Source organism: Tyto alba, unplaced genomic scaffold (genome assembly GCF_018691265.1).
Source record: "Tyto alba isolate M040663 unplaced genomic scaffold, T.alba_DEE_v4.0 Super-Scaffold_1, whole genome shotgun sequence".
Lineage (NCBI taxonomy): Eukaryota > Metazoa > Chordata > Aves > Strigiformes > Tytonidae > Tyto > Tyto alba.
In genome coordinates this window covers 23,295,455-23,320,501 of record NW_024881261.1, presented here as the reverse complement: position 1 = coordinate 23,320,501, position 25,047 = coordinate 23,295,455, and the positions used below count along the sequence as shown (strand labels likewise).

Genomic DNA, 25,047 nt, shown 5'->3' with positions numbered 1-25,047 from the left:
AATTTGTGGATCAGAAGCCACTTTGAGGTTGAGGAAGAGGCTTATGACTGGGCTATGGACATATGCATATGTTACTGCAGGGCAGCTGTTTAACCCCCAACAGGTATCCTGTCATGGTGGAAAAGGGTATATGCTCGCGTGTTGCTGTCAGTAGAAGCAAGGTAACTTGAGGTAGGTTCTCCCTCACTGGAAAAGGTTTTATGTTTCTTCTCAGCTACTGCAGTCTGAAAGCAGACATATTTTCAGTTACTGTGGGAGACATTTGACCCCTGAATTTTCAGCAGATTTTACCCAATGGCATTACCCCAGTCTCCCAGTTCATTGTGCATCACTGGAACTGGACTGTAGCTTATAAAGGGCCACACAGATAGAGTCCAATTTGCCTTGGTTTCTAGTGGACTTAGGAAACTCCAGGACAGGCTGATTCCCATCTACAGTGCTAAGAAAAAAAAAAAAAAAAAAAAAACAATAAAAAATCAGGAAACAGTCAAGGCCTGCATTCGTCATATTGTAGTCATTCTAATTACAGGCATGCATTGATATGTTCCTTTGCAGCCTCTTACATATTTTTTGTCAGTGTCTTTTTAAAACAGATCCTGAAGATAGTGTCCTCGCTGAAGCCCAGCTGATTATGGGGCTAACAAGTGGGTTATCTCCCTTTTTGCCAGCATCTGAAGTAGCTTTGGTGCTTCTCAGTGAGGGTGTCTGGATTCCTCAACTTCTTCAAGAGGAGAAAATATATTATTTGAAGCAGCCTTTTTAATCTCAAAGCCTTTTGTTGACTTTCTTGAGGTGGGATACTCTATTGGTGGGTTTTTGCATTAAATCTGGAGCATTTCAGTGTGTACCACACAAGGATATTTTCTCTCTGTAGATTTTTAAGAGCACGAAACACAAATCTATATAATATGATGATCCACACACACTGTCTCTGAGACAATGGATGTCATATTGTTCTTTTCACTAATTACCTTCACAGTTAACAATTTGTCCTGTCTGAATACATCTTGCCTCTGACCATCGGCACTTGTGATACTGTATCCTGATAGATTAAAGAACCTTCTCTCATCACGTTTTTGTTGACTGTGATATAGATCATGGCCTGATAAGCAACTTTGAATCTGTGAAGTATCTCATTCTAATGTGCGTTTTTCAATCTTTAGTGGTCAAACTTGTAATCTGAAGAACCACAATGAACTGGTTTGACAAGGCATCTTAGTCATAAATCTGTATTGAATGACACTGCGTGTGTCATACTATGTATTTATTAGTAAAATACCATAGAAGTCGTTACAATTTTTTTTTTCCTGGCATTATTGTTGACTTGACAGACAGATGTCCCAGCCATCACACTAATGCTTTTTGAAGGCTGTCACAACATTTGCCTTCTTCCTTGTCCTGTGGAGTTTCCTTTGTGTTCCAAGACATACCGAGGATGAATGTTAATAGTCCAATGAGCTGCTCTCTGCATAACTGCTCTCTTTAGAGCAGAAAACTGCTCTGAAACTCTTCCGTACAGTTTATATAAACATGCTAATTTTCAAGCATCTGACCTCAGTTGTTGTCATTCAGTGTAGTCCTCGGTTACTGTTGAAGTGGAAAGTATTTCTTCATCAGACGGTAGGACGTCAGACTTTGTTCTTTCTTTTTACAAATGCAGAATGGAAACAGTAATCAGATGTGTCATCTTTTCTGCCCTCATATTAACAGTTCCACTGTGCTGATTTGGTAAAAGAACAAGATCATTGCTAGGTTTCTGTTTATTCTTTGTGTACCTTAAAACCTATTTTTGAGTCTCTGAGACATTCTGTTAATTCTTCCATTATCATTTTCTTTCACTTCCCAGCATATGTTACCTACTCATAGGTATATGTTTTCTTAGTTTTCTATCTTTTTGTGATGAGGGTTTCTTACAGTACCTTATATTTAGATCCATTAAGTTTTTTGATTTTTTTTTGTTGTTGTTGTTTGGTTTGGTTTTTTGTTTGTTTTTGTTTTGTTTTTTCTGACAGTGTTTTTAAATAGTTCTCAGATCTTGGGTTTCTATTACATTTCTGTCTTGGCTGACATGATTCATATTTGGTTTCATCTTTATGGACCTTATCTATTCAAAACTGGTTTTGTCTCATGGCATACAACAAATTGTTACTAGCTTACGATCCACCTTCCCCTGAACAGTTAATCACGTCTTGTGCTGAAATCAATTTCTTCATGTCAAGATGAGGTTTAATATAAATTCCTCTTGGGTGCTATGAAATACCCTCTGAATTAGAAATTTCAAGGTCATTTTAATGTTGGCAGTCTGAGATCTCCAGTAGTTTAGTTAGTCTTCCAGATGAATAATGTGGCTTTTTCTCTCTTCAGTGGATTATTCATTGCTTTTTAAGGAGCTGGATAACTTATTGTCTGGAGAGACTGTGTGGCAGATGTCACCCACTGTCCTATTTTATGCTTTATCTGCTCGTTCATTACTCTGTCAGCATGTAAGACCCTTTGATTTGGAGCTATCAGAGACTTAGAAACAGGTAATGGCATTTGAAGCACAGAAACTACACTGCATCTTTTTTTTGTCAGCTTGATCTTACTGAGTAAGTTGTGATGAGAGATCTCAGAATTTTTCCTACTGGATTTCAGTAATAGCAACTGAATAAGATTTATGCTTATAAACAAGTCCCTTCAGATCCTCTTGTTCATTCCTAGCACCAAGGTAAGAACTTCTTCCCTTCATATCTGTTGGTGTCTTGACTAATTTCCTTTTTGACACCTTTATTTTGCACAAAACATGTACTCAAGTAGTTACATCCTCTACCCCTTTTGTTACTGGTTTCCAGACTTACTCTCTTCCAGTGCTCCCTCCTCTGCAAACTCTGAAGGCATCTATAATCATTCCTTCACTGTTGCCAGCAGTTATATTCTTATGCTTGACCCTTTCTCTGAGAAGCCTACAGATTTTTGGCCTTTGCTTACAGTCCCAGAACACAAGATCCAGGGTGAAAGCCTCAGTTAGCTGGCATGTGCCTGGGGCTGCAAGCTGGCTCTGGTCAGGCAGGAGAATGAAATAGCAGACACCTCCTGCTCCTTCCGCTTCTATCCATCCGCAGCATTCTTTCCTACTCAGAGACATAAGTGAAAAGGAAACGTCCTCTTCATATAAGAAGTAAATGAAAAGTCTATTAGTCCATTATAGTCTCTCCCCTGTGGAAGCAGAGATAGGAAAGAGCTCTCGAGTATCGACTCTTTAAACAACATGTTATTGTTAAGAGACCTTAGTGATTGAATGCAATTCTCTTCATTGAAGGTGATGGCTGAAGCTGAGACCATCCTCATTTCATTTTTCTTATAATACAGTAGGCTGCTCCTGATGGTCTGCTTAGAATGAACACTGCAGTAGATGGTTCCCATCTACTTTTCAGGTTCAGATTGCTAACTCTTCCTTTTACCCATTGCACGTAGGGGTTTGTTTCATATATTGACAGCTATCATGTGAGCATAATGCACACGAGCAGCTTGACATTGGTGGTTAGCAGAGCAGAAATGCTGGGCTTAAAGGACCAAGTTCATGGATATTCCTGGGGAAGCTGCATTTAGTGAGGAGAAATATCTGTCTCACTTGCTGAGATGATCCACTTAATACAAATACCTAGTGAAGGTGGGTTCTGTTAGCAAGCAGCATACACCTGGAGGATTGTTACCTACTCCAGACTTGCTTGGTAAGTGTCCCACACCACCCCAAAGCAGTTATTTCCTGGGCAGGCATTGCATGGCATGGTTTATTATGAAGATGTAACAGGTGTGCTTAAATATATTAAAGTTTTGAAATCTTTGCATTAACAATATAAACTTTCAAAAGTGTTTGTATTTTGTATGTTAATAAAATAGTTTATTCTTTTCAAATGGCTTTCATGCTTTAAATGAAAGGATTAATTGCTAGAGTGCAGAAAGACCAGAGAGCTAAGATTTAATGGTTTATTCCCATCTGTAACTTAGGCAAGTCATTTGGGCATCCCTTTAGAAAGCAGCTGTAAGCATCAACTTCAGGGTGGTCCAACATGCTGGAAGATACCACAGATGTCCCAGTCTGGGAACTCAGTAATGAAGGGCTCTAAACTAAGAGGACCATTCTGAGAATCAAAGCCTTAACCAAGCTGTGTCTGTGCACCCATCACTGAATCTGTGGCTCAGTAATATGTGATGAGTCTCAGCAAGCACCAACAATGACTTGATCCTTTCCTATATGCCTTTGAAATGCTACAACAGTATTGTTTAAAAGTGTACTTCATGCTAACAGAGTTAGTTGTCAAGTTGTTTGACTCTGTGAATCTTTGCTGTTTTTCAAATTGTCTCCTGTCCACTTTTTTCATTCTCTGATGTTAAGAAAAAAATGAAAATTAAAAACCTCTTTGGAAATGTATCAATCACTGCATCATGAGATTCATATTTTTCCACGAGTCTGCGTGGAGAAGGGACAGTGGGCTGTCACTTTGGCAGGGTATTTGAAAACAGATTCTCTCCATCAGCAGCTGCCGTTCTGTCTACAGCATATTTCTTGCCTGTCAGACATGCAGCACCAGAGCACTTGCGGTTTATGTCTCACCCATTTGTTCTATATTTCTTTTTGTTTTGTTTCTTCCTTTACCACAGAACAGCAAAAAAGGCTTAGTAGCCTAGCAGGTATGATGTGAAAGGTCTGCTACCCCCAACTGCTGCCTTTGCTGGAGCAAAGCTGCTGCTTTGTTAGCTTGTGGAGTACCTTTAGCAAACACACTTCCCAGGAACTGCAAAGGAATTAGTATAAATATTTGCCATGGCTTAGTCCAGGTCACTGAATGTTTGATTTCAGTCTTTTCTCCAAATGCTATCTGCGTGGCCACATGTTAGTATACTGAAACCGTAAATTTTTTGTCTGTTTCTCCTAAGTCATAAGATTTACATACAGCTTAATTATTCTAGTTGACTTCTGGGACTGCCGGTAGGTTTATTCCCTTGGGTCATATTCTCAAGTTTCTCTACACAGCTATTAGTCTTGCTTGTGGTGAGGGAAGAGGAAAAGAAATAAAAACCAGTATTTATGTGACTCCAAGAGCAGAAGTATTTGTGCCAGATGTCAAGAAACAGATGATAAAATTGTAGTGTGCAAGTATGTTTGTGTGCTGTCACTCTTCTCCCCCCACGGAGCTATCAGCTCTTGCAACCAGGGTGAGAGTCTCTCCTCGAAAGATGAGGAAGTTGTTTTCCTGGTCATCTTTCCCTCCCCACACCCCAAATAGGAGTAGCTCAGTCTGCAGTGGATGTTATGGGAACAGTGTGTTACGCACCACTTACCCATATTATTATTCTTTGTTTATGGCCATGGCGGGGTAGATGAAGAGGTGGGAGAGAAGAGAGTCACAGAGTGCCTAAGCACTTTAAATATCACAAACAGAAGCACAGGGGAGCCAATACTGCATGCTCTTGCTGTGCTGCATGGTCCCCAGCCTAGTGGAGCGTGTCCCATGAGGCAGCGGCTGACCTGGTCAGACATCATCCGTCAGGTCCCTCAGCTATGACACCAGCCTGTCCCTCCTCTCTGCTGCCACCCTGCTGCGGTGACAGGCTTTATGACAGCTGACATCGGTTTCTCTCAGCTCCTTCCCTTAGTGTAGGTGGTGTCTCATCGGACACCACTCAGCTGTGAGTTTAACGCTTCTCTCCAATTCCAGACAGGGGTTTCCTGTTGGTTTTCCTTTTTGCAAGCTGTTTCCCTTCATTATCAGCATCTCCTTTGTTTTCTGAACTAGAGATGGCCACAGAACAGTTTGCTAGAGCCCGAATGAGCCTCAGTCTGGAAGAGTGAAGCGCTTTATGGCACAGCTGGGTCTGCACCTGGTCTTGGTGTACCAAAACAATCACACAAAGCTGCTGGCTGCTACCTCTCCCCCTGCTTTTTATGTTTTATTGGTTACAGCAGTAAAACTATCTTGTGCAACTTTACATATTGCTGCTGCTTGCAAAAGGAGGCTCAGATGCCATGGAGTGCGCTGACGGGTGCAGTCTGGTTATTTGGGTGATTAGGCACCAGATTTGGCTCTCTAATTTTTTAAATACCTCAAAGCCTGGCATATACGTCCATAAACTCTTTCAAAATTATTGGAGCTGCATGGAAAAAAAGTCAGCGTGAAGTTTAGGTGTTATTCACCAAGTTGTAGGATATTGTAGGAAATCTGTGGTGAAAGATATCTGCTTTAGTTCCTCCCCCTGCAAAGACACCGGTGCAGCAGGTGTCTGTGTTTGCAGTATCAACTGGACCAGCAGCTAAACTGGTCCTCTTGGTTGAGTCCTGTGGACCTAGGAAGGACTTACCTGGCAGGGTTCCCAGGGAGGGCTTGCTCTTACACAACTGATGCTGTCAGACAGGCCTTTCCTGTCTTTAGGGTTGTCAGTCCAGCACCTTCAACCAGTTCTAGGTGTATTCCAGAAAATATTTTTGAGAACTCCTTCAAAGTACGTTTAACTGGCTGGTAGATTTTTACCCTGGCCATGCCATGCTAGATAACTCCCAAACCTTCATGTTATAATATCAAAGATGTGAATTCATAGTTGGGATGGCTCGCACCGGCCAGATGGTGGTTTTTTTTTTTTTTGCTAAATCATCAAAATAAAGAGTTTGCCTAGATCATGGTTGTGGCACTGGAAAATCATGTTGTAATACATTTACCCTGTTGTTTATACTCATATTAGGTATTTTGAATATTGTCATCATAGTTTCAGATGGGGTCTACCTGGCAATCAGCCAACCACTTTTTTAGTGCAGGGAGCTAAGGAATCGAAGACAAACAATATATATTTACCAGTCCAGTTAGAGAAGGACTTTGTGACCTTCTCTGGCATTGAATTCTTTAGCCTGCAGAAAATAATGACTTTTCGAGACCAAAAGCTCAGGACTTGTAACATCAGCAGTGACAATGATAAGTAATGGAGGAAAGCTGTGACTTTTCCTAAAGTTTGCATCCTCTCCACATCCAAAAAACTGCTTACTCTTGGTCTTCAAGGTCATGGAAGAATGGTTGAGTTTCAGTTGCTCTTTCCATGCACTGTTTCTTGAGTCTTAGTAAGGAGTTTATTAATGGAAATAGACCAAATACTTCCTAGAAAAGGGAGAGCCCTGTACACCAGGGACATAAGAGGACCAAAAGACAGTGCACACAGAATCATAGGGAGGGAAAATAGGATGAAAATGCTAAAAAATGATTTAATAGATGCTTTGCCCTATTTTCAACATTTATAAACATTATTTCATTTTTTCTTAAAGAGGAGAAAGACTTAAAGTTTGATGGTAATTTCAAACCAGCCACTCAAACACAAGTCCTTCATGTACTGAGTTTCACAGGGCAGAATTGTGTTTGCTCAAGGTACCAACAGACCAATGCTTTGTTATGCACGAGTCTTTCCTCTGCTAACTGCCACTTTCAGATTTCTGCACATGTAATGGCTTTGGGCAGTATGGTGATGTGCATGTGAATAAACATCTCTCTCTCTTTCTCTCTCTCTTCAATGCATGCAGTGATGTAAAAAGGGTAGGACTTGGCAAAGTCTTGATGAGGCAGACTGTAAAATCACAGATGCTTCCTTTCCAGAAAATCCACAGAAAACCCTTGGCAGAGCCTAAGGGTTTCTCCAGAGCATAGTAGAACTTCAGAACAACCTGAGCTCCCTTGGTTCTTCAACCAGTGATGGTAGTGCTGCCTGCTACTACATGTGGGTGTCAGTTGGGCAGTGTCAAGGAATTTCAGGTGGAAGCAAGGTGGTCTGGAGCAATTAGTTGTCTCCTGCCATCTTTATGCAGACTCATGTGCATGAGGAATCATATGTATGCTTAAACAACAGTGGAATTTGTTGTTTACAAACTGGTTAGGGCACAGAGATGAATTAGAAGCATCATATACTGACTGTAATGAATAGGATTGTTAGGCAGGTGAGTGCAAGCTGTTAAAAAGTAGTGCCTTACTACTACATAGGATGTTCCATTAGATCAAAATCTCTAGCAGAAAAAGATGCCTAGGAGACTATCACTGATGCTTTTTGGTGAAGAATAAGATTGCAGAGTCACTAATTAGTCAAAAAGACACGAAAAACCAATCACCAAACAGTCCTGTAAACAAAAATTTTCCATTGTTTTACATGACAGCTGAGACTGTCATGAGATGTATGGAGGTAGCTACATGAGAGATGCTAGCCTGCTTTTGCTGGCATCAAACATTTTCACGGTAGATTTCCTTCAGTCCAGATGCTAACCACAGCTAGCAGTGACACAGTCTGCCTCATCAAGTACTTGCTGGGATTTTTGCGTTCAAAGAGTGGAATATGGTGATGTGGCAAAATGCTGCGATGAGATAAGAATCCCCCATTGTCATTTCCAGATTCAGTGCCAGACAGACTGGTTTCTGATAAAGTTGATTCAGTGCTCATTCGGGACAAGCTGGTTCAAGAGACAGTGCCAAGTGAGAAGAGGGCCATGGAGGAGAAGAGAAGCATTGTCAAGAGCCCTCAGCGCATGGCTGATACTTCCGTTGATGATATTGGCATTCCACTGAGGGTAAGACAACACTGAGCATGTGGTCGATGTACAAAACTTGGGCCGGATTCTGCCTACCTTAGGACTTGGGGAATTCACTGAAGCTCCAGAGACTGCAGAGATTTAAGGGAAGGCAGAATTCCAGTTCCAATACATTTTATTATGAATGCTTCCATTTGCTACTAATGGCCTGTTTCAGCTACCTCACAGGGAAAAAAGTTAAAAATTAATGCCCCTTTTCATCATATTTGAGAATACTGTTTTCTGCTCTTCTGTTTCATTCACAGCTAGCAGCTAAGGGAAAGTTTTGTCTCACTTTATCCATCTTAAAGGTGGATATCTCTTTTATACAACATGTTTAAGTTCATTCAGTTTACAGGAGAAATTATCATGAAAATAATTAACCTATTCTTACAACTAGTGTCTGGAGTGACTTGAACACTAAATGTTTTGAACTGTCCACTGAATACTTAGGAAAACAGAACGTATGACTAAAATAGGCCAGGTGTCTACTTTTAGATGTCAAATCAGATTAACATGCAAAACCTTCCACACAATCTACAGTTCTACACAGATTGCAACCTACCCCTGTAAAGCTTGCGCATTATGAGTAACTTAACTGAAGCCTGTAGCTTTCTTACATATGAGATTATATATTTGAGTGAAATGACTCATATTTCAAAATATTAGTTTTATATAGCAGAGTATAAACCTTTTTCATTGCTGGAAGTCTGGTAGAATTAATGGTTGTGATTATGTGTATATTTATCTTTCCAATAGAATACAGACAGATCAAAGGACTGGTACAAGACAATGTTCAAACAGATCCACAAGCTAAATAGAGGTACTGTAACACAGATGTTTATTTACCTTAAAAGACCACCTTGATAACATTTTGATTCATTCAGGTAAATAAATGTACTACATGTTATATAAAAGTGTTTTATGTTAACTAGTATTTGCTCTGCACCACAGAACTCAGTCAATGTATTTGAAATACCTGAAGTCAAAGGTGAGAGAACAGTGAAGCCCAAAGAAAGGTCTGAGTTGTTCTGAAAGGTGAACTGAAGTGCCCTCATGAAATCAAGAGTACTATTTGAGATCAGAAAGCTGCTAATAATTCCATACTTAGAGAAAATAGATCCCTGAACTCCAGTTTTAGCAGGTAACCCCACCCCTACACATTTTTAAAGGACAGCAGGTTATCACTGAAACTGCTGTATGCATATGGAAAAAATTTTTCACTATAAAGCTTTAGTACCTGCATAACAAAGCTTGATTTGAAGCTCACTGAAACCGTTGGAAAGGTTTCCACTGATTTTTGGTGAGTTCAGAATCTGAACTCTGCTTTTTCAAAACCTCAAATTTTTTCCTTTCAAAACCTAAACTTGTGGCAAGCACTTGCAAACTTTATAGTGGTGCACTCTCAGGGGATCCCTACTTTGGGGCACGTCTGTGCCTGGCTGCTGGTACATTCATGTTTGTTCTTCTGTGTGAGAAATGGCTGCAGTAGCATTTGCAAACTGAACCGTCTGATGTGCAGGTAAATGCAATTCAGAACTGCGCTTATATAATAAAGCAGAGCATGCAAAACTGGAGCTGTATTTGCTGCTGCAGGTGCTGTCATGATGGGCTTTATGCATAGATAGATGCTGTGTTGTATTGGATGCAATGAGAAAAGGTTGAACTGTTCCTAATCCCAGTGCTCCTAAGAGCCCATGCTTCAGGAGTAGGAGAAAGAGTTCAGTCCCCTCAGCTTCCAGGATCTCTTGCAGGGCCCAGACATTCAATGAGCAGAGAGGCATCTAGGTTGTGTCATGCTAGAACATCAGCACGAGAGGGACTGTTCGGCAGTCAGTTTGTATGGATTCTTGTCTCACTCTTCTTCCCCTTTAAATCTGTCCTCTCTGTTCTTTTTTGCAAATCATGTTCCTCTCCTTAGACATTCCTGAAGAAAACCCTTATTGCCCTACCTACATATTTCCTGAACTTCCTGAAATCCAGCAAAAAAATGAAGGTACCAGAAGTTTAGTCAGAGTATCTGTTGTCTTGTGCTTTGAGTTAACTGTACTATAGCACCCTAATAGTAACTAGATTCAGGTTCTAGATTTCCGTTATCCATGTGTTACACTGGCTGGAAATTCAGTTATGCCCAGTATACCTTCTTGTGCGATGCATAAAATAACTAAACCTTTGCTAATCCATTAATCTTTTTTTAAAATATGATGCCATTTACTCTAGTATTATTAAAGTAGGCAATAAAATCATATGGTGATAGGAAATTGGGGGATGAAGCAGAACCTCCACTTCACTGTGGATAGTCTCAAAATCCACTGCTTTTCTCTGCTGCAGAAGACAATCCTTATTCTCCTACATACCAGTTTCCTGCGTCTACTCCTAGTCCTATCTCTGAAGGTAATAATAAAGGACCATATATATTTTTTCTGCACAAATGCTGCCTTATGCATTTATTTTCTTCCTGGAGTTTTTTCTAGTTGCTGAGCATTATGCTGCCTTCACAGTGATTTGCTGCACTCTAAGCATTGCCTTGACTGTATGATGCCCTTTTGGCTTTGCAGTGCTCCTCTGGCTTTGTAACCAGCATTTGACTAATGCTACAGACTTGGAGTTTGCTTGGTTTTATGTGCTTATCAGTTGTATTTAGCTATATGTGTGCAGTGATTATTTAACATGCCTAGAATGCTGACTTACGTGTAAGGATATGGTTTAACTGAGATTTCTCCCACCCCCCCTTTCAGTTCTATATATTTCTTTAATTATTTCCTTCTGGTTTCGAATATTAACACAGTATTAGGGCCAGACCCAGAATGCCACTGAAGTCTATTGGTAAAAAAATCTGCTTGCTTCAGTGGGTTTTGGATCAGTCCCTTGATGTAGTCTTTTAAAATAAATATAACTTGGTAACATAGGTTCAGGGATGGCCTTAGGTGCACTTCGGCATATCTAGGCAAGGACAGAGTTTGACAGTCTCATCAGCACATCTTGCAACTTGAAATAACACTGTCTTCACCTTATGCTCTTCATGTGCTCAGCAGATTCCTTTAAACTTCGTGTACAAACCAAAATCCTTTGCAATCATATTTAAGGGATGGTGAAGTAGCACCTACTGCAGTGATGATCATGTAACTGTGTGCATATGCATGAAAACACTTATATATGAGAAGCACTGGAATCCACTGCACACATTGGACATACAGACATTTCTTGATTGGGAAATTGCTGTTGGTGACAGCCTTGTTGACTTCGTGCTTTGGTGTCACTTTAAATCCTTCAATTTAGGAACTTGCCTACTTAGCCTGTGCCTCAAGCCAACCCTGGTGAGACTATTAATTAACCATTTCATTCAATGTTTATATTAAATGTATGGTGGGTACGGTGTAAGAAAAAAGCATACGATATGGTTTTTAGCCAAGATGCTCAAAGAAGACTAGGAGATATAAGGTGTATTTCACTGTTAAAAAGAATGTGGACTAGCGTCATACAGGCATCTAAGATACTTGCTCATTTTTTGGTGAAACCTGTAGGTGAAGAGTCCCATCTTGCAAATCATAATGCAGTATAAATTATTTCCTGTTGGCAGAATGGTATTTGGGTATGGATCACAGAGAAACAGAGTCTCAGTAACCAATTGATAAAGGAGTTTTACAGAGCTTCAATTTTCTCATTTGTAATGAAGTTTGAATATTCATTTTGCTCTTGTCTGAGCTAACGTAGTTTGCAAAACCAGTGATGATAATGTATTAAGAGTCTGGTTTCCCATAAATGTCCTCTATGCACTTACAAATATGTATATTAAAGTAATTTGCTGGTTTAGGTAGTTGAAATTTTATTGGATTGAACACTTGGGTTTTGTTCTCAATATGTTGGGAAATGTTTCTCTAATATTTGCTTGGGTTCTTTCCAAGGGAATCCGGAATATCTGTGGGTGGGTTGGTGTGCATGTTTCATGTTTAGAAAACATTTCAAAGTTATATACTTGATGACAAAGTGTTTATACAGCCTCAATTTCATAACAATTAGTGTCAGAGTTTTTTGCTTTGGATTGAAGCATAGGATCTCCCAGAAACATCAAGATTTGGGCTCTCCTTTAGAATATCTTTAGAGTCTCCAGAAACGTAGAGAATATGGCCAACCCATGAGAAAAAAAACAAACAAAAAACAGCAACAAAAAAAACCCCAAGCTGCAAATTCTCTAGGAACTACAGGGGAACAGCCTCTTCTCGCTAAAAGAATCAGATTTTGAGATTACAAACTGGTGATACCCTGCTCCATTAAGGAGGATCCCACAGGTAGAATTCACCTCAGAGAGCCAGGAGATCTTGTTTTAATGCTCATCTCCGATTTACTCTTTAATCAAGTCATTCCAGATATCTGTGTTTCAGTATTCCTTACTATAAAAAGAGAAGAAATATAGACACTCTTCTTCATAAGATACTCAGAGACAAAACATACCTGTTCTCCTTATTAATGTAGATATTAGAATCTTAGAAACTGGAAAATTGCACTTATCTAAAGTGAATTTTTATTGTATGGTTTTCCTCTCTGAATGATGAGCTATAATGAATATTGATATTTCTCTTCAAGTATGTAAATAATTGTTTTCAATTGACGACCAGTTCTAAATAAAACTAGGAGAGATGAAGATAGTTTTAGACATTTGTTAATCTGTATTTGTAGGGACTGACTGTAGTTTTGTGATTTACCGAGTATTTTGCTATCTGAATAAACCCAACTTTTATATAGGAATACCAATCAATTTTGTCAACAATTCAGTGTAATAACATTAAATAAATAAATATTTGTTTGATGTCATTTAAGTTTAAAATATGGGAATTGGCCTCAAAATTGACCTTTGCTATTTTTTAACCTGAAGGTTATGATAAGCACACCAGAGTCAATAAGCATCTGCTTGGAACTTAAACCTTTTAATTCATTCAGCAAGAGAACTCAGCAGAGAGACTAAAAGTTAAGTCGTCTTTGAGCCTTCCTGAAAGGCTTGATTAAGGTTTGGAGTGCAATTTCAGGTCAACTGTGTTAGCCAGATTGTTTTTTCGAGCAGATGAGATTGGTTGTAGCAGCTGATTGATGTCTTTCTTGAGAGAAGAGCTGGTAATTGTTTTAATCTGTTGATCGGCATCACTAAATTCACATAACACTTTTTTAGTATGTTCTTTTCTTATCTAGCTTATTCTAGCTTCATCTATTTTTTTTTTCCCTGTCTTTTTATCTCTGTCACTTTTAGTAGTTTCTTCACAGAGGTATTAGTAATACCTTTGCTGACAGGGCTCTTTGTAGTCATTGCATTGTACTTTCCTGTATTTTTGCCTTGGAAGTCCTGTAGATGGCTCATATGCACATCCCTGCAGGTTTGAACCCTCATCAACAGAGAAAGGTGATGGGCCTGTGGGTCCAGTTTCCAGGTCTGATCCCAATTTGCCCTTCTACTACCTACAGTTCATTGAGGATTCATTCCAAAGCCTGTTGAAGATGGCAGAAAGACACCTCTAAGTATCGAGTCAAAGTCTCTCTGACCATCACCTGTAAAGTGAGGGGTGGTAATGCTGCTATCCTCCCACCTTCTAATTTGGGCACATCTATCTTGTGCACTACAATACCATGTTAACTTTGAATAAGGAAATATGTGGTTCCACTGCCCAAGGCAGCAGCTGTGTCCTGGGAATGAACAACATTACTGTGTTGATGCAGCGTAACACTTCCACTGTCAAAGAGAGAAAGCTGTTCAGCTGGGGAGCCAGACCACACCACTCACACTGATGTCATCACAAGCTCTTTTAGAGCTGCTTGAATATCTCTGTTGCATTCTGCAGACATGTTTTTCCTGTTTAAAAAGTAAGCTCTTCAGAACAAGGACAGTTTCTTGGTGCAAGTATACTTGTGTATGTATATGTGTCTCATGCCAGGAATGTTATCTGCGCTTAAAAGATAATCTGAGTCAGTGAAGATACTTCAACTTGGTGTGCAAGTTAATACACTTGCATACCATAATAAGGAAGATGTCCCAGCAATTATCATATGGGATTGGGAGCAGGACTGCTCATCTGTATTATTGTGTCTAGCACCTAATGAGTTATTTTAGGCATATACTATGGCTTTTAGATCCTCTATTTATCTTTCAGCTTTTGATAAAATGGATCTAATAACCCTTGCTGTAGAAGAATTTTGTGATAAAAAGTGATTGCTTTCTAAAGTGCTTTGAGAGCCTGGAGAAAGGTATTAGTGTAACTAGTACATAAATATTTATATCTAACCTAGGAATTATATTTAAATACAATTTAAACCTCATTGGGATTTTCTTTTTTTTAGGATCATCAATCTGTGGTATGTATTGGGCAATGTATTAGTTTAAGAAATGAAAAGGGTCTCTGGTGCTTCTTCTTCGGGGCTTTTTCAGCTCACTTGCAAAATGCTTTTCTCTTTCAGATGAAGATTCTGATTCATACTCTCCTCGTTATTCCTATTCTGAAGACAGTAAGTCATTCACATTTCTTGTGTAATCTGTCAAACAGAAAAGTCATGTTAATCATGTATTTATTTGCCTCCTATCCAGTTCACCAATATTCCTGTATTTGACTTATCCTACAGGCAGAACCCAGCTTTCAGTTCCCCGTTCCAAGAGTGAGACAGACAATATTGATTCAGAGAAGGTTGTTAAGAGGTCTGCCACTCTGCCACTGCCAAACCGTACTTCGTCACTGAAAACAAGCCCGGAAAGGTGACCTGAACCTAAGATATACTTGGATTAGTACTGAAATAACCTCTGAAAGCTGTGAATGGGAAGGGAACAAAGGTGGAAGCTTTAGATCCACAACTTCAGTTAAACTATTTTTTTTGGGGAAGTGTAGATGTAGTTTTGACTATGACTCTTCTACCAGGCCACAGTGAACTCCTTCGTTGTCACAGCCCAGTCCCCCATTTTGTCTATTTTTTATGAGTCATCACGCAGTCTGTTGCATAGTTTCCTGCCTGGTTGAGGAGTGTTCTCCTGGGTGTCATGCCTATACAGTGCCTACCACAGAGGCACAGTGGAAACACTTGGCTCAGTGTGACAGTGTAAAGGCACCTCAGAATACAAATAAGTAGCAATAATTGTGGAGAAACAAAATTTGGATTTATGTTGGGCCTTGGTAAAAGTTTTGTTACATTTTCCATCTCTGAGGAGTTCCACCCGTATGAACTTTATTTGGAAGTAGGTTCTAGTTAGCAGTGTGATTTCTGATCTTTCAAGATGACTTCTCTCCTGGTTTTTTGCTTTGTTTATTACCATGTATTTTAAACCTCCTTGTAATAGTAATGAATGTGTTTACCAAATGAAGGGAAAGCTGAAAGAGCAATGAATATTTTATGTCCTGATAAATTCTCCGAGCTCTTGAACTGTTCCTGCCTCCATCACCAACTTCCACATGCTCTTAATGTTTTTCACTTGCTGTCTCAAATGAGCAATGTCATAATTTGAGATTGCTAATTCAGTGAGCATCTCAGGTCACCGGATCAGGTTTGCACAGGAATGGAAGGCATGGTACATTGGGCCCCTGAGAAAACTCTTGCAAGTGAAAGGATTACAATAATTAGTGCTTCCTAGTATTTAGTGACAAAACAGTTTCTCTGGGGCTGGAACCTTAAGCAATCAAGTTTCTTCTAGATAACAAAGATCAACCTTGTTGAAATTTTTACACTGTTTGTAGGTCAGTCATTTTGGCCTGTCACCTTGCCTTACTTTAAAAAAAAAAAAAAAAAAATTAGATTGGTTGTCTCTGTCTCTCCAAAGCCAGTGGAGAGAGTTAGGGCAACTCAGTGGGTTGTTCCTATCCTCAACCAGGTCAGTAGGGTAAGTGGGAGGAAATCTGGAGCAGCATTTTTTGTTCAGTGCCTCACTTTTGTTGGTGAATGCTAGGTGAGATCAATCCACGAACAACATTGCCCATCACAGGGAACATACCAAGAACAAGATCAGAATTAGTTTACCAGCTTAAATGGCCTGATTTCTGGGCTTTTTGGGGGTCATTGGTTATTCTACATCAGGTGTTTGAATACATTACTTTCCAGAGGAGCTGGACATTATAGGATATGGACCCTGAATGCTTTATGACTACTATTGTCTGAACTGTGCCAGTGTGGATACTGCACAAAATTATAGTGGTTTGGATAGTCAATGGACTGTTCTTAGCCATCTTTAGATATACCAGTCTGAGGTAATTTATTCATATCTCTAGAAAAGATCCCCTCTTGGACCCCAGATTGCTCCCAGAATCCAGAGCAGCAGTAGTCGCGTAATCAGTGATGTGGCTAAAATGAAGAAGTTTAGCAAAAGAGATTTAATTTGAGTTCTGCTCAAAGTTTGGACATGTTCATATTTGTGAGCTTAGCTGAAGCCCATCACTAAGCTATTTCATACAGAAAAGATATGTAAGTCTGGAAGTTTATTGAAAGTACTTGGAAGAAACACCCTCTGCTCCAATGGTTTCAGCAGCTGAGCTATATCAAACTCTACTTGCTATAGACAAACAAATATATGCCCTTATCTGAACTGTTTCTCTTGCAGCAGGCTCCTTTCTCGGATTAAAAAAAGTACCACCATTAGATCACGATTAACAGGGAAAGGCGCCTGTCAAAAGGAAGTGCTTGTCTCCATGGAAACCACTGTGTTTTGGATTAATTGATCTTTCTTTCCTCAGGACTGACTGGGAGCCTCCAGACAAGAAGGTGGACACCAGAAAATACCGTGCAGAGCCCAGGAGCATTTATGACTATCAGCCAGGAAAATCCTCAGTTCTGAACAATGAAAAGATGGTAATGTTTGTTTTATCCTAGTTTGTGACTTTATCCTGTGATTGTAAAATTCTCCCCAAGTGCTTCTCCAGTTCCATTCGGATAGGTTGCCTTATACTTACATTGCAGTGCTTGTGTGATGTATTTCCTGTATATTTTGTTTTGAAAACTATTTTGCATAACTTCCTAACATTTTTGTTCTCTATAAAGAAAGATCCAGGGGGATTGAGAGGCTTCTTTCCTTTTGGACGTGTTGTTTTCTGTGTTAAGTATGGATCACTAACCCTAGTTTTTAATCCATGTTTGACACTGTGACCTGTTCAGCAGCTGTTTTGCCAGCTGTACTTTTTCTAGGGCACAGCATTAGTTGATGCAGCAGAGTTGAAGGCATTATGCAACAAAGCAGGCTGGTTGAGTTTCTATGTTCCTCTGATGCTTTAAATACCAAATCACTAATTTTTAGAGTACCTGTAATGTGCCTGGGGGGATGACCCTGAGGTGCATTAGGACATGGCCATCTCACCTGCGCTGCTTTCTTCCTCAGCTGGATTTCACCGCTTCTGTGGCAGGGGGTGGCAGAACTGAATGTAGGCTGGCTCCCCAGCTACGCCAGTGTGTAACCTAGAGTAATAAGTGAGCTGTTACCACTTTCAGTTTGAATCTGTAAGTAATGCGGTGAATTGTGACAGCTAGGGGACATACAAAAGTCTTACTCTACAGGCTTGGCTGAGAACACTTGGCAAGGGACAGGACAGGGAGGTGGTGCTAACCTTGTCAGCCAGTCCTGCATAAATCACCACAGCTCACTTAAGGTGTCCATCAGTGGTACAAGTGTGACAATGTAAGTGCTAGAAAACACTAAATGAGATTAGTAGTGAATAGTTAGTTTGATACATAAAGATATAGTTGTTTTATATAGGTGTTAATTTGAAGGATTCAATTAGAAGGGCTAATTGCATGTGAGATTCCAAATGTAAACTCAACTTTGAGCCTTAATAGCTCAGGCATTGATCCATGCATGGAGTAGGTAAAGGAATGCTCCAGAAAAACCTACCAAGGATTTTACACAGGAGTGAACAGCAGTTTTAATCAATAGAAATGTAAAAATCAAGTCTGATCTGGGACCTGATATTTCTCCTTAGTGTTTTGGTAGGTTTCCTTTTTTTCCTTGCGAGTGCCATCAAGGTCCATCACTTTTTGAAGATCCTGCAACCAACTTCTTTTCACAGTGAAATTAATCTGTCCCTTCATTGACTTCAACAAAGTTACTCCTGGCAGGACCATGATCCTAGTGTCTATTGAAATGGGCGATGGATGGCTCAGTCCTACTGGGCATTGGCTCAGCCCATTAGAGAAGTGACAGTGAGGAGTGGTTTGAACATGGTATGACAGCTCGTGGCAGTTTTGGCTCACGGTAAACAGCCACGATTAAACCTTGTGGCAAAAGGCCTGCTTTCATATGTGTACTTAAGCCTTTTTGAAAGGTCTGTCATCACCAGTGGCACTGTTTACATGTTCAGACTTCATCAGGTACTTAATTGAGCTGTCGAATTGGAGTTTAAAAGACACAAGCAGGAACATCATCAGCATAATTGAGAAAATTGTATGGAGCTCACCAAAGACAAGAAGAATGTGATAGCTGTGTTACTTTGAGGATTAATTTTTGAGCTTTAATTTCAAGCCATAGATCACAGAAGAAAGAAGGTCTTGAAAGAGGAGCTTCATGGTCTCTATCAGTCTCATAAAATACAACAGTAATACAATGGTTAGCAACTAGATCTTTCAAGGAGGCTGCCAGAGATTTGTGGATATCTCCTGGTAGTCACACCTAGAGCTGTGACTATCAGAATCCCAATCAAAACCATTTCAGAGCAGTGAAGAGCACCTCCCGTTGATGTCAGTGGGCTTTTTTTTTAATGTAAAGGAAGTTACATAACAGGATGGGTACTTTTAATTGGAGTGCATTAAAGAAAAAATGGAAGCATTGCTTCCATTGTGCCTTTAAGAAATAGTCAGATCTTCCTCCAGGCCACTAGAGATCAAACATGATGTAACCAATATTTTTTTCAGATTGAAGAGTTGCCCCTCTTTCCACATCAATCCTGAGCTCTTGTCCTAGGGGTTTTTTTGTGATGCCTAGTGGATGTGACAGTTTGGGACATCTAGCAAAGCCCAGCACTGTTGGGAACTCACCTCTGCCTTAGTAACCCCATCACAGGCGGATTTGAATCAGGACGCTTTATGTTGGCCCTCTCTACATGTGTGTGGCTCATTGCTTGTGATGAAGCACTTGGGATCACACTGGCATATCAGTCATAATGTATTTATATCTTTAACGCACTGAGATCCATTACATGTAAGACTAGGTACACTGAAATGCAAGAGTTAGCTAAATGTCTTTTGGGGAGTGGCACCTCATAACGCTCAGCAATGGACTTTATTCTCGTATCTCAACAGTAGTTTTTTAAACAGCTACAACTATTTCAACTTTTTTTGTTACATTAAAAGAGATTGTATGAACAAAAGTGAATTTCCTTTTCAACTGTACTGTTTTCTGTCCTGTCTGGTTTTCCTTTGTTATAGTTTTGTCTGATTCTCTAACATTATTTGTGAAGAAATAAGTAATATTGTGTCTCTATCCATCCCTTCAGAGATCTTTCAGGGATGTGCTCTCTCTGACTTGTGTCTCCTTCGATTTAGAAAACCACCTTCCATTCTATTTGCAGTGTGTAGAACAGGGTTTCTCACATATTCATGTGCTGTTAAAGATGCAGTATTTGGTTCAAGTCTCAATGAATCTCTCTTTTTAACCAAATAAAGATTAAAAGATTTTTTTAAAGAACATGCAGCTTTGGACTCGATGGGAGTATCTGACAGTAGGATTGAGGGACTAGTTGACTCCCAGCTCTTCCATTGAGTCTCCCTGTGACTCTGGGCAAGCTGCATAATCTCTCTCTGTGTAGGTCTCCTGATCTGTAAAATGCAATTCATTCATATTCATGTTGCTCTCAATGATGACATTAGGCTTAACTGATGTTTGCAAAGCAGTTCATGGCCTTTGTGAGAGAGGTGCTGTCAAAATGCCAAATTATAAGGCTAAATATCTACATTTTAGAATGGAAACCATGGGATCTGCATCTCTAACAGCTCCTTTCCGTGTATTCTTTGCATAATGTTATCCTTCTCTTTCTTCCATTCCCCTATCACCAACTCCTTTAGACTCGGGATATAAGCCCAGAAGAGATAGATTTAAAGAATGAACCTTGGTATAAATTCTTTTCGGAATTGGAGTTTGGGAAACCGGTAAGTTTGATAGTTCGATGACCAATGAAGTCAACCTGCCTTTTTTTTTTTCCCCAATGATTTTCACATCACTTTGCTAGGCCCTAAACCTGGAACAGCTGCCTTACTCATTTAAAAATGTGATTGTTCATAACATCATCCTGGTACTGATGTAAAGCAGCTGTTCTGTGACCAAGTATTTGGAAGCCATTTACAAACATTCCCCACAAGAAGGCAATATTTTTTCACACACCATAGTTCAAACTGCATTTTTGTTGTTAACATTAAAAGTAATGCCCTGTTCTCATTATTGAAAGTCCATATTCAAAGCCCTTATTCTCCCTCTGCATAACAAGATTTAGAATGGCTGATAGGTAGCTTTAAGTCAAGAAGAATCACTCATTTATTCCTGGCCTTGGCTTCTAAAATGTAGGTCAGTAATTTCCAGCTGTCCATAAATAGATCATGACCCTGTTTCCTGCTTGTTTCCTTATGCATGTAACTGCCCATTGCCTAAATGGGGTGCATCAGTCTGTTGAATAGACCTTGCCATTCTCTGAAACCAAAGAAATCTGAGAATAGTGTGCTTTCTTTTCAAATGGAGCTGTGTTGCTGTGTGTGGGGAAAAAAAAAAAAAAAAAAAAAAAAAAAAAAAAAAAAAGCCTTGATTTCCCACTCTGGAAAAAGATGATGCAAAGCTTAATTATTCAATAGAACAAAGGACATTCTGATGGAGGGAACATATCAGTGGTCATGGCTACTGGAAAAAAATGTGACTTTAAAGCATTTTATGGCCTGGTTCTTACTAATTAAACACTATTTACTTCATTATTAAATACTGTTTAATAAGCTACTCTTACTGCACTAGGTCAGTATCAGCCTCTCACAGCTATTCAAGTATAGTGGTTGTTTCTCCTTTCACCTTGAGGTCAGTTGTCAAATGCCCATGCACACCATTTTTGAGTGCTGCTGAGATTTCCCTGCATGTACAACAAAACAGAAATATGTTTTAAGGTTCAGTACTGGCTTCAAAAGCAACTGCACGTGGACACCAGAGAGAGGTTTTCTTCAAATGTAGTCTTTGTTCTCACAGAAGTGACAAAATTCCTGTGCACAGAATGTAGCTGCCTAAGGTTGGGTGCCTAGTCTGATCACATCATAGAAATAGTGTAATTTTTGCTGAAAACCAAACATGTACAGCGGCTGGGTAGTCCATTCTGTCATAGAAAACTATGATTTATAGCTGTGGACCTTCTATCATAAGCTAAAGAAGGAGCTTCAACAGTGTTTGAGATGAGACCCCCTAACTTTTAGACAGTAGAAGTCAGGTGAATCCCACCTCCCACCTCACTGAGACTTTTAAGTGATGTCAGTATACAGATTTAACCCTTCCTCAGTTGTCATGGTTTAAGATTTCCACAAAGTGAGAAGAAGCCTGCTTCTCTTTGCTGCCATGTAATTAATAGCCATATACTCTTGCAATGAATAAAGGTTTGTCATCTCTATGATCCTTTGAGTTAGACTAAGTTAATGGAAAATTGACAGAGAAAGGGGAACATTTATGCCCTTGAGACTTTCTAGAAGTGAGGGTGTATCTGTTTCTTAGAAGTGTACATTTGTGCTTTTAGTCATGCAGCTTTGGCCTTACTTCAGAAGAAGGCATATCAGGCTACACCAGCAATCCATCTCTTGTTAAGCAGAGCATCTGTTCTGGTGACAATTTCCCCACCTTGCTCAGGGCACTGTTATTATGGGCTGCTTTCTTACAGCTTGCCTTGTAATGATATCCCATGTCAACTTGCTCTAGCTCTGAAGCCATGCAACCATGCTCCTTGATAGACTATGCCAGCCCTGAATGTGGTACTTTGTACACAGTGCTTCGGCATCAGGCACTTGAACTGAGGATGCCATCTCAGACTTTTACAGCTAGCAAAGCTCCCTCTGAGCTTCATCACCACAGGCAAGAGTGTGCTTTTTGTAGGTTTGCTTACTCTGGTCATAAGAAGACAAGATTTCTATGACAAGCTAGTGGCTAAGCCTCATGTCTAACCAGAGAGTTTCAAGGGACGTTTGCTAGTGCCTGGCATTTTCAAAGATTCTCTGTTTGTCCCAGCTTTTTTTTCCAGTGCTAGAGATAATGTGTACTTCTACAGGCATGATTTCCTCTGGCTTTCTGACTTTATTCGCAGCTATGTGATGTGGGCAGGAAACACCCTTGGTAAGAGGGAGCACAGGATTCTTGTGAACCTGTGGGTGTTGCTCTCCAAAGAAACCAGAATGACCAGGATGGAGCTTTCCCCAGTGAGGAAAGCACATGTGCTTCCTAGGCAGCTGAAGTGACACTTTGCTGGACCAGCATCCTGGATGCATTTCTGGGCAGCTCTGTAGACAGGCACATGCCCTGCAAGAGAGGTAGATCAGTCTTTGTAACATGGATGCTTTTTTAGTGTGCTGCTGAGACCTAGTTCCCACACGCTCGCTTATGCCTTCCTCCTGATCCATGGCTCCACAGCTCTATGGAGCCCATCCGTAAAAGTTGACATTTGGCCACTCTAGAGCTCGGTTGTCTTCCACTGTGATTGTGGGATCACACACATGAGCACTTTCTCCTAGACCTTCCCAAGACAGCACTGAGTAAGCTTTTTGATATAAATGGAGAAGCAGGGGGCTGGAAAAAAGGGTGCGTGTCCTGCCTTCTCACCTCCTTCCCTCCAGTTCCTTCCTCCAAATCTCAAACCTAAATCTTTGCAACACCACCTGCCCCCCTGCAGCTGCTGATCTGATGGATAAGAAATAGGTATTTAGTGTTTGCATTCACACAGTGTCTGTCCGATGGTAAAGTGGGACAGATTCAAACTGCAGATCCAGGTGGTCTAGAAAGGACTTTGGACGAAGACCCAAGTGTTGTAGCTCGGTCTCACCTTTGATAGAGTGCCACTTGGAGATTCCCTGTCAGTGACTCAGAAGCACTTTAATAATCTAGTCATAGGTACCAGTATGGACATTGTCATGGTTTGAGCCTGGTTGGCAACCAACCACCGCAGCCGGTCACCTTCCCTTCCCCTTCCTCGCCTGGGAATGGGGGAGGGGATTAGAGGGGTGAAGGGAGACTCACAGGCTGAGATAGGAACAGTTTAATAATGGCAATAAAACGAGAATGATGATATGGAGAAAACAAAAAGGAATATATAAACAGGCAGTGCACAATGTAATTGCTTACGACCCGCTGACCAATCCCCAGCCCGTTCCCGGCCAGCGACCACGAAATACCAAGATCCCGCAATTGCAATCCCGGAAGCAAGAGAGCTCCTTCCCAACCACCCCTCCTCTATATAGTGAGCACGACGTTCCATGATTTGGAATATTTCATTGGCCAATTTGGGTCTGGTGCTGTGGCCGTGCTCCCTCCCTGCTCCCTGTGCCCTTGCGCACGGGCAGGACATGGGGAGTCGGAGAGTCCTTGAAGTCTCGGTAGCAGCTGAAAACATCAGTGTGCTATCAGCATTCTTCTCATACCAAACCCAAAGCTAAATCCAAAACACAGCACTCATCTAGTCCCCAAAAAGGAATATTAACTCTATTTCAGCCCAAACCAGGACAAACATGTAGGAAGATGCTAAGCTTGCTAGCCAACAGAAGTTATTTTTGTTTGGAAACAGAGCAAATGTATTCTGACTTCACAAAACAAGAACAAAGTCTCTTTGAGAATATCAGTGAGAGGTGTATATCTGGTGAAATGGGAATATTAGCATGGCATTATTGTGATAGGAGTGTCAGGATGAAGGTCTTTCACTTTGAATAATCCTTCCTGATATTTACATGTGCATCCAAACAGGAACGTCCTGTTCTGAAACTAGTGCCTTCGCCTATAGGATGAATTTTAAATACCTAGTTCCCAAACTTTCATGTGTCCCATTCTCTCCACCACAAACCCCCACAAACTAACCCCTTAACCAGTGAAATAAAAAATAACAACTCTGCATTCTCATTGCCCCACAATGCCACCACTGGAAATTCAGCCATTTGTTCACATGGTATGTATTCATAGTCTGATGTGGGTGGGAAAGATTCTCCCTTTTCATTATCAAAGGCCCTTGTTTTACCCTTTCCTTTTGAAAAGAAGAATGAGCAAAACAAATGCTTTTTATGACTGTGTGTTTTTTCCCCATTTTGTTTTGTTTTTGTGTTAAGAATGCTTTAACCACCAGCTGTGGGCTCCCTCTACAGAGTCCAAAATCCTTTAGAGCACCTTGAAAAAATAAAAATTTCCTCAAACACTACTGAAAACAGCCCCTCCCAGACTGCATGTAAGCTCCCTTTTGCCTCCTGTGATCTCTTGATATTTGTGCTATAGCAGATTTATCCCTCTTTCTGTCTCTCTCTCTCTCTCTCTGTTGTGTTTGGTT

At 40.3% G+C, this 25,047-nt stretch overlaps 1 protein-coding gene across 50 annotated transcripts in view; it reads left to right on the top strand.

Annotated features, from left to right (window-relative positions):
• Positions 1–25,047, top strand: part of SORBS1 (sorbin and SH3 domain containing 1) — a 222,697-nt gene that overhangs the window by 166,718 nt on the left and 30,932 nt on the right. For 25 of the 50 annotated variants that reach the window (XM_042800025.1, XM_042800162.1, XM_042799943.1 and 22 more), the window contains 10 exons: positions 4,642–4,671; positions 8,397–8,572; positions 9,332–9,395; positions 10,494–10,568; positions 10,904–10,966; positions 15,014–15,061; positions 15,176–15,305; positions 17,266–17,380; positions 20,579–20,662; positions 24,661–24,675. In XM_042800025.1, the coding sequence (XP_042655959.1) occupies positions 4,642–4,671; positions 8,397–8,572; positions 9,332–9,395; positions 10,494–10,568; positions 10,904–10,966; positions 15,014–15,061; positions 15,176–15,305; positions 17,266–17,380; positions 20,579–20,662; positions 24,661–24,675 (800 nt within the window). The remainder of the gene's footprint in view (positions 1–4,641; positions 4,672–8,396; positions 8,573–9,331; positions 9,396–10,493; positions 10,569–10,903; positions 10,967–15,013; positions 15,062–15,175; positions 15,306–17,265; positions 17,381–20,578; positions 20,663–24,660; positions 24,676–25,047) is intronic. The other 25 variants (XM_042800848.1, XM_042800452.1, XM_032982117.2 and 22 more) reach the window with 10 other exon arrangements.